Source organism: Rhipicephalus sanguineus, chromosome 6 (assembly GCF_013339695.2).
Source record: "Rhipicephalus sanguineus isolate Rsan-2018 chromosome 6, BIME_Rsan_1.4, whole genome shotgun sequence".
Classification (NCBI taxonomy): Eukaryota; Metazoa; Arthropoda; class Arachnida; order Ixodida; family Ixodidae; genus Rhipicephalus; species Rhipicephalus sanguineus.
This window is the reverse complement of record NC_051181.1, coordinates 67,486,283-67,496,100: the sequence shown is the minus strand read 5'-3', so window position 1 is coordinate 67,496,100 and position 9,818 is coordinate 67,486,283. Positions and strand designations below refer to the sequence as shown.

Below are 9,818 nucleotides of genomic sequence, written 5' to 3'. Positions count from 1 at the left end.
AGGACAGGCAGCGCCTGTCCTGTGCCTTCTTTTACTTCGTCGTCGTCGTCTAGTGAGCGCTGTTTCAACAAAGCTGAAAATGCGACTGCGCTGCAATTTGCCTTCCTCCGTGCCCTTCGCACGGGCTCATTGTTGTGTTTCGGTTTCGGTTCTGTTGCACTGTACGAACGCCATGGGTTGGTGTTGAAAAACTTTAGTTTTGAGAAGGCCAAGAAGGTGAAAAAAAATATTTAAAAAATGAAAAAGCAGCGTTGTGGGCGGCCTTCAGGCTGCCGGTTGTGGGCGCCGCTCTGGCGTTCCTGTTTTACCCAGGCGACGTGTAAATAAAAGAGTGTGTGGAGAGTACTCGTTGAGTGCGGACGTTTCTCTGCTTCAGCGCTTCGCGCCAAACCGCGTTTTCGGGCTGGCTGGCGTCCCCGCCGGTCGCGTTGGTCACCGCCGGTCTTCGCCTGCTGCTGCGCCGGGACTACCAGCACGCAACACAGCACTCATGTTTCCCGACGTATTGCCAGATGGCGTCCATATCTCACACAGCGCCTCTTCTATCGTCTTTACACGACATTTGCAGCGAAGCACGCAGATACGCGGCCAATTTTTTTCAGCTGACACCGACTAGTAGAGCTTTGCATTGCAAAAACGGCTCTATTCTTGGGTGCGCACACAACGCAAGAATACTGCTCGCGTTCTCGAAATGTTGGTGCGGTTTTGTCCTTTTTTTATCGTGTAAGATAGAGATCACAAGGCGACGTCCGCCCATTTTGCGGAACTGCTCGTTGCCGGACGGTAGCTGCAATGGTGGCTTGTCTATTCTCACGATATCTTGTCTACGCTCACGATGAAACAAAAATTTCTCACCTTATTCATTGAGAAATATAATCAAGAGAGTGGCTGGAGCAAAAAAAAAAAGAACGCAGCCTGGCATTGCGACCACAATTTGAAACTGCGCAGTCCTGTCACCGAAACCGGAAGTTACATACTTTGATAAGCTGCATAGATAAGGAAGTTACATACTCTCAACAAATGCACTGGCAGCACCACTTGGTGCTGCCAGTGCATTTGTTGGGTAAGTAGACTCTCGATGTCATTTCTCTCCAATTCGTCCCCATGAATCTCTCGCAGTGACCGTCCTTCACGTTGATTCCATTTCTCTTTGGAACTAGTATACGCAAATACATTACTGAAAGTACACAGACAAATGTCAATAAAGCATCGACCGCGAGCTTTGCTCTTCTTTTTTGTACATCAGAGATTTCCATAAATACACTGTCGGCGCTCTTTAGTGAGCTTTCGGGCGGGTTGAAGTAGAGGCGTTCACTTCTTGACGAGTCCGAAGAGAAGAAAGAAGTCGACGTCGTTGTTCAAAATGAGAAACATAAACGGGTGGTCGACAACGAACTTGCGCCGCTCGCCGATCCTGGCGTCTGGACCCGTGGCATTGTCGGTGCCCGTCGCCATCTGCTGCGCTCCAGTGCCCGACGCCGTGGAAGTGACCGAGGTGGCCGACGCGTCGGCAGCTGCCGCATTCTGTTCGCGTGGCTTGCCACCTCGCTCGCTGGCGGTGAAGCAGGCCGCGTGTCGCGCCAGCGTCACCCGCACCCCTTTGTCCGGGCTGAGACCGGACAGGTTAGCGCGCTCCGTGAACACGTCCTCCACGCCCAGTGCGGGAAGAACGCGCTTCAGGTCGGTCACCTGCACCGCCCATCAGAGCAACGTCACAGGGTAGCTAGAGATTAGAGAGCTTTAGTGTCGGGGAGCCCTAGCTATTGGGTCCCTACGTTCTTGCGTCCTTTTGTGCTATCTCTGCTTTATTCTGTTTGCCAGCCGCTCCCAAGCAGAGTTCAATAGAAGGCAACAGCTTGGGTACGTAAGCCGCTTGGGGGCCCCATTAGAGATCACTCAAGAGCTAAAAGTGTCGCTTGATGGCACGTTGCGATAAAGATAGGAGCGCGTTCATGATGCCACGTTGTCCTCTGCGACCCTATGGCCCTGAGCGCACGTCCTCACCTGTCGTAACCGGAACCGGGGCAGGCTGACGTCGACGTCGCGCTCGCGGAACTGCAGCTCGAATGCGCCGGCGCTGAGCTGTTCTTGGAGCGCACCGAGACCGTACAAGTCTTGGGGCAGGAAGAGAACCATGACGGCGCCCGATCGCCGGTACGGCAGCACCAGCGCACTGGCGCCCAGCGAAGGACAGTCGGCCAGCAGGAAACGCCCCGACTGGTGCATCATGCGGACCTTCAAGGTGCAAGGATAATTACTCGATTATCTTACCATGATGACTGCAAAACATCGCGAGAAAACTAAGTCGCAGGAAGGACAGGCTGGACCAACAGTCACGCGCATCCACGAACTTAAAGGGAACATTATCGCTCTGTTCCGTTAAGCAACAATTCGCGCACGACATGTCACAGCGCGAAGGAACGCAACAAGAAAGGAAGAAGAAATGACGTAGACAGTCGCCTGTCCATGTTCTTTCCTTTTCTACATTGCTCGTCCCGTACGTACAGTACGTGCTGTAATCTCGCACTGAAGACAGGCTCCAGTCGACGCTGTCAAGATGGCCGGCCAGCGAGGCTGCGACCTTGTCAGATCAAAACCAAGGCCAGCGACCTTGTCAGATCCACAAATGTGGCGTAGCCTTTAACGACTGAGCAATGTGCTACGTACATAAAATGATTGACGGTAAGGCAAATAATAACACTGTGCTATCGTGTTCACGCTGCTCTTTGGGAGTCCTAAGCATGTGCGGCCTAGCGCTATCATAGCGCTATCACGACGCAGATGTAATAGGTTGCTAGGCGGAATGATCTCCACGTGCGTTTTAACACGATAGCGTTAGAGAGCTCGTTTCGCAGAAATTCCGCCGTCGGTGTCGGGGAACGCGTCGCTTGTGAGCGAAAAATCGTCCGTGACCGAAAAATAATGAAAGATGCAAATAAAATAAACACCATCGGTCACATTGAGGATCGAACCCAGGCCGTCCGCGTAGCAAGCAGGTGTCCCACCACACAGCCGCGATGTCAATTGCAACTGCTTTGAAAAAAAAAAAAACACTACATAAATGCCATGTAATGGAAGGAGCCTCCTTCACGCATTTTGTTCGGCAGGTGTCATGACGAAAATGAGCCCATTCGGCGGTTTGTAGGCGTATTGGCGAGGCCATAAAACTGCGTTTCTTTGCGCGACGCCATGCTTTGAAAAAAGCCTGGATAGTGCACTCATCGCCGCTAAAAACACACACAAACTTGCATACAGTTCCAAAAATGGACAACTATATCCATCTAGGGGAAAACATATCAGGAAACATGAGATAATGTGCTACCATCTGTGAGGAATTGTGAGAAACATCTCTTGACTCTAGCACAGGTAAGTGCTTTAGATTGATAACCTGTGCCATTACTATAGGTACATCGCGCGTGTGTGTGTGTGTGTGTGTGTGTGTGCGTGCGTGTGTGTGTGCGTGCGTGCGTGCGTGCGTGTGTGTGTGTGTGTGTGTGTGTGTGTGTGTGTGTGTGTGTGTGTGTGTGCGCGTGCGTGCGCGCGCGTGTGTGTAACAACACACATTAATAAGTATGCACTTAGTGGTTTCAGTGCGCACTAGGGGTGGGATTTCGCTACCGCGTTCAACTCTTAAAGGCGAAGCTTGAGGGTCCCCCAATTTTTTCATGCCTGGCGTTCGCCGCATGGGAAACGCATGCAGCGAACGCTACATACAGTACTGCGCGATGTCAAATGTTAATGATTCCATCGCTGCTCCTCGTATGTATGCTGCTCTTCGGCAGTCCTAACCATGCGTGACCCAGCCAAGAAACATTCTCGAATAACTGAGTGAAAGGCACGCTGTTTTAAAAGCGGTAGTTGCGCTAGTGGTCGCGCAGTGGGAGAGCGCTGCGTCCCTGCTCATTGACATGGACAAGGACGTCGCGTGTCTTCAATGATTCGCCGGGGTTAGCTTCCGTACCGCAGCGTCTGAGGATGTTTGCTGTCGACGAATGTAAAACGTTCCGGGATCCTTGTCACATACAGCTTCCCTCTAAAAATCCATGCCCGAATCACACCACGAGAAAAGTATCCTGAAACCTCTTACATTTTATACGCAGCAGAGGAGCTGAGCGACTTTATCGAGCCTTCAAAGTTGGTCTACTATATACCTGTCCATCATTTCCCTCACCTTTTTGGTTCTGCCAGGCGCTAAGTGGAATTGGGCGTCGGTGGTGCACGCTCGGCTAAAACGCACCCGCCAGCCGCCCGCGAATCCCACAAAGCTCAGAAGCAGCAACGAGGTGTTCGAAACCAGACCGGGCTGAGCCGCTGCTGCTGTTGACGACTCTGGCAGAATCTCGTGGGCGTCGAAGCGGGGGACCGCCTGGCGTACCTCCTCGGCGATGCGCGCTAGGCTTCCGTCCGCGTCAGCGACGAAATTGTGCGGCCTCAAGCGCACGGCGCGTGCTCCATCGGAGCGTCGGAACTCGCGCCGGATCCGAAGGCTCCGGTCGTGACAGATTAGGTTGCCCACCTTCAGGCGCAGTGAGGATACACTGCAGTGCCCGTCCCAAAACATGGAAAAATGAGTCCCTGGGAAAGCGGCTACCGCAGAACTTTATGTTTTAACACATCTTGAAGGGCATCGGCACAGAATCCAAATACACCGCACCAGTGATCTGGTACTTCTCCTTTAATACAATATTGGAATCCAAAGTGTAGCGGTTCGAGTCGGCACTGAATGGGCACCGTCAAGAACTACTGCACGGTCACTTTTCTCTGAAAGCACAGATGCGATAATTACGTTTCACTCCTGGTGTCGAAATTGACTTCCAAACGTGCGTGTGAGAAAAAGGTACGTTGTGCTGAAGAGGCGAAACAATAATAGCAAGGTTGCTTATGCCTGAAGCGAAAATATTTCGCCGTTCTTAGCTCGAACCTGCAAAGGCGACCGATATTGACTTTTCAGACAGAAATCTTTCTAATTGACGAAATATTCTTCCGTCTCCAGGATGCGAACCCGAACTAACCCTTTCACGGGACGATTGCTCCACCATCTGATCTAACTAGGCAACCAGATTGCATTGCCAGGGCTAATTAATCGACGACATCAAAGAACATAATGAACTTGACTATGCCTCTTACCTCACGCACGAGCGGCACTGGGCGTGCAGGCGAGCGAAATAGTCTTCCGTGATCGGCCGGCGGGAGCGGCATGCGGGCTGCAGATGGAGGGCGCACGCGATTTGTTGCGCGGTGGCGCCCCTTGCGGCGTGCAGAAGCACTTCGAGCGTGCTCGCTACAGCGTACGGCGAGAAGAGGATGTTGCCCGTGCGGCCAGCGAGGCGCAGCTGGTGGCAAAACTCCAGCGCGAACTGCAGCAAGCCCTGGGCGATCTGGTCGTATCGCTCGCTGCGGCGTAACAAGGATATTATATACATAGACGGTGTGGTATAATGGCCTCGCTTTAACGTTATCGTTACGTACCACCATATTTCCCTCCCAGTGCACATCCATGGTATAGAATGCACTCTATATTGCATATGACGAAACGCTGCCGAAGCCACGCGAGTAATGCGACGATGGAAGTGTCTCTGCGCGCTTTGCAGTCTTTTTTCTCCTAATCTGACACTGTTTGCACAAGTTTGCACATCTGCTGCTTGCGCAGGTTTATATAAATTCATGAATTATCTGCGCACTTCCGCCAATGAAGTTTGTCCTACATATGAGGCCGCGCTTTCTACTGTCGCCGACAGTAAGCAGTAAATAGGGCGAGCCATGCAAATTTTTCCATGCAATCGTCGCGTCATAATTTGCGCCATTATATGGTACGTTGCATCACGTGCACTTATAAATGTCACTATGCAAATGAGCCGCCATTTTTCGTACGGGAAAGTGAGCTGTGAATGAAATCTCTCCAACCTTTAAACAACCTTGCGCATTACGTGTGGAACCGCGTATTCACAAAGCGATCGAAGGTGGTTCCTGGATGACGTAGTAATGTCATTGACGGAGAGAGCTAAAGGCATACGCCTGATAAATATCTGCGAAAACTAACGAACAGTAATTGAACCAATTGAAATTACTTTAATACCTGTCTTTTATACTTTTGTAAGTTTTTTATTAAAGGAAAGCAAAACAAGCACGCTTAACGAGCTGGTTTACGGATCATGGACGGAATATCAATAAAAGATAAGCTGTGTTTTTCAGGCACCTTTATCACATAGACGAAAACCTGTTAAAAGCACGACGCTTAAATCAGGGTAAAAATAATGAGGGTTACCTTTCATAAAAGAGAGATGCGATACTCACGATTGTGCGTCTGGGAAGTCGGGTCCCGGCAGCGCGACTTTGCGGCTTCGGTGCCGGCTCATGTCCTTGGTATGGGCGGCTTTGCAGCTGTCGTGGATATGAAGAGCCTGGTAAAATGTTGCAGCGGCCTGGAGATCTGCCTGCGCGACGTGACCATTTTAGTACCCTTTCAAAGAAAATTAAGTGTAACCCAACCTGTAAAGGGTAAGTGTTCACTCAATTGTATTATTTCACTCTGCACATACCATTAGCCCAAGCCGCTTAGGTGGCTTAACGGTATGGCTTTGCTCTGCAAAACATGATGGTGCAGTTTCGACTCCCGGTCACAGTGTCCACATTACTGCGCATGGGGCCAACATCCAAAGTGCCTGTGCACGTAAATTTCGCTGCACGCTCAAGAAGCCCGTCGATCAGAATTATCGAGGAGTTCCTCACTACGACGCGACCCATAGTTATATCTTGTTTTGATACGTGAATCCACAGAAAACGGTAAATGGGTTCTGCGAAAGTCCGCAAAGTAATGGTCATGAAAGCGAATAATTTACCGCACGCGTTTTTAGTACAACGTTGCTGGACAATAGATAGTAATTGTTGGGATTTGACAACAAAAACACTACACCATAAGAGAGACCCTAGTGGAGAGCTGCGGAAATTTCGCCCACCTGGGGTTCTTTAACGTGCACATGTATCTAAGCACACAGGCCTCTAGCATATTTCTGCCATCGAAATACGACCGCCGCGGCCGGGATTTGATCCCGCGACCTTTGGTTCAGCAGTTAAGCACCATAACCACTAGACCACCGCGGCGGGTAACGACGCTGCAAGATAAATTCACACATTTCTCAGAAATGCCAGAAAGAAAGCTTTGATGGGGCATCGTATCGATGGAGTATTCATTCTTGTTTATCGTGCCTTGTAACAATGTTGACGAACAATTCGGGCGTCGTCAAATTTCGACATGGCCTTAGGTGCAAGAGGCCGGAGGAATGTGATGCACATTGATTAAAAATCTCTACGGGTTTTTCAGCACCTTCAAGCTACAGCCGGGTGCGTGACGTTTCGTAGGATTCTACGAGTTAATACTATCAGCTCGCATTAAAGTTGCAACTCCGGCCGCTCATCAGCTCCAAAACGCTAATGTACGCGAGCACTCATAGTGTCCCCAAACAACGCTTTTCATTATACCTAACTCACTATTGTGGTTTTCTCTAACAGAATTACATTCTTGCATGAGGACAAAAATTTTATTTGGAATAGACGGGTTTGTTCGTTCCTGAGAAACCTGGTGCTACCCACACCGAGTGTTCGGTCATGAATAGCGTGGTACAATGTTATCTAAAGATAAAGAGTGCAATCAAATGAAGCATGAATTACTCAGCTGTACACTGTGATCAAAACGTTAAATGCGACACGAGAATGGCCGGAGAAGTATCATAATCCTTCGATGTAACAATTGTTTCTTGAACGATAATAAAACGAGACAGTTTTAACATGCAGTTATCTTGCTCTCGAGCAGGATATCACACACGACTTCACAAACGCTCTTGCAGATGGACAAAGCACAGTAAAGTAGTACCAAAACAACGGATCACCAGGAGTATCAACTTCAAGCCAATCTTTAGGAAGGGTTCTTCTGAAATTCCTTTGCTTTGAATTGTGACCCGGCGACACGATCAAACAAAATGATCTAGACATTCACTGCGGCGGCAATAAAGCCACAAAAGTTATCCAGCCACTCCGTACCTTTGACGATAAATGTTAAGCGGGGCGGAACTTGGGCGTCAAATACAGATAACTAATAGTTCTGCATTTTGAAGGGTGGCTATCGATAGTTCCAGGAAAAATATAGTTGCGGAAATCGGGCACAGAATGCTCGGTCACTCACCGGCTAGCTGGCCTGTCTTCTTCTTCTTCTGCTGTTCCTGCTAGGGCTCATTGCACGTGCCGATTCGGTTCGTGGATCAACGCGCATTACATAAACTCGAAGCGCTTTAAAGAAATCGGCGTCGCCATTTTCTCGCTAAGATTTGCTGTTCTATTGCTCTTTTACTACTTGACTTGACGAGTATTAAGTGTCGTCGAATTCGGGGCATAAGTTCCGGCAATGTTTTCGGGTGGTGTAAACGAATGCATCAGTTTAGTTCCCGCAAAAGCCATGTCGGGTGGGCACCAAGATTGCGTTAGTTCGTCAGTTTAACCTTTCGTGTGTCGACTATATATATATATATATATATATATATAGTAAAAGTTTTCCATTGGCTCATTTGCTTAGTAAAAGACTACTTCACCTTTCTACATAATAACCTTTAAATTCTAAGCATTTTTAGTACCCACCTGGGTTGCACACACTGTGATATCCGGGCTTTTCAGTTACGATCGTGCAAATTGCAGTGCGGCTGACAAGAGGAAATTCATCCGAGAGACGACTGTCTGTCGCCGATCTAATAGCAATGCCCGGTCCACTTGTTGAACAGTTTCATTGGTCTGGATTCTGGCCCTTCCACTCCTGTCTTAGTCGTGCACATTTGTACGGTCATTTCTGAAGTCTCGACACCAATTGTATTACTTTTCGTTGACTCATCACTTCATGTTCATAAATTATAGCAGGGTGTCGGAGCGAAATGTTTTTCGTTTCGGTTTTAGTTTCGTTTCACAGCAAAAAGTTCCGTTTCGTTTCTGTTCCGGAACGAAAAAAAAAACGTTCCGTAACGGTTCGTAACGGTTTTTTTTCCTTTGTATAAAAAAGGAAAGTATGAAAAAGGTAAAGTAATCATTAAAAAAAAACATTGGATTTGAGATGTAGTTACTTGCTCTCCTCTTAAAGTGGGACAAGGGTAAAACACGTTCTTCAGAGGAGCGGAAGTAACTGTACCACGTATTCCTACCAACTAGCACAAACCAGAATTCATTTCAAAGTCATAGTATTTATTTTCTCACAAGAAAAATACGAATTTTTTTAGTTGGCTTAATTGTTTGTGTCAAGGGAGCGAGCACGATCTCAGAAGCAGCACGTCATTGAGTGTACTCTCTGATGTGCGAGACCGCAGTTCTGATAAAAAGATCGCCAGGCCTGCGTGAAACACGCAGCAAGTCACAGCAAAAGCTAGAAGAGCGGACTTTGTAGAGCCCGTTGTTATCTCTTGGGGCAACTAAGACAAGTAAACATGCAACGTACCCACTACGTCATAAATCGTCGCAATTTTTCTGAAGTAGCGAAGTTGCAACTATGCCATTTTTCTTCATTCTTCGGAGAATAGCGGTACCCGCTACACATCTGTAAGGCATTATCTGCACTTTGTGCTGTGGCTGATAATGAAGAATTATGGCTGAGCACTTTGCAGTGGGTGGGAAGGAGTGTTGCGGAATGGGCGGCTCCATTCGATTCCAATTTCATTCCGGGGAATGAGAACTTGCCGCAATTCCATTCCTTTCAATTCCTCGGAATGAAACAAACTTTGCCCATTGGCACTCAGGGAATGGCCTGGCACTCCGATTCCATTCCTGTAATTCCTCAGCGTAGGAAA

The 9,818-nt window shown here is 48.6% G+C and overlaps 1 protein-coding gene across 1 annotated transcript; it reads right to left on the bottom strand.

Annotated features, from left to right (window-relative positions):
* Positions 1-1,291: 1,291 nt before the first annotated feature.
* Positions 1,292-6,398, bottom strand: LOC119397893 (leukocyte elastase inhibitor). Its single transcript, XM_037665211.2, has 5 exons — positions 6,295-6,398; positions 5,128-5,394; positions 4,172-4,538; positions 2,005-2,235; positions 1,292-1,689 (listed from the first exon to the last, which is right to left on the bottom strand). The coding sequence occupies exons 1-5, from the start codon at positions 6,354-6,356 to the stop codon at positions 1,312-1,314; spliced, it is 1,305 nt and encodes a 434-aa protein (XP_037521139.1). The 5' UTR covers positions 6,357-6,398; the 3' UTR covers positions 1,292-1,311.
* Positions 6,399-9,818: the final 3,420 nt, after the last annotated feature.

Bases quoted from the DNA above. Each gene is read 5' to 3' on its own strand.
- LOC119397893 (XM_037665211.2), bottom strand. From the start codon at position 6,356: ATGAGCCGGCACCGAAGCCGCAAAGTCGCGCTGCCGGGACCCGACTTC. The intron at 5,395-6,294 runs GTGAGTATCGCA...GTTACGCCGCAG, and splicing joins GACTTCCCAGACGCACAATC to CGAGCGATACGACCAGATCG. The intron at 4,539-5,127 runs GTAAGAGGCATA...CGGGCACTGCAG, and splicing joins CAGTGCCGCTCGTGCGTGAG to TGTATCCTCACTGCGCCTGA.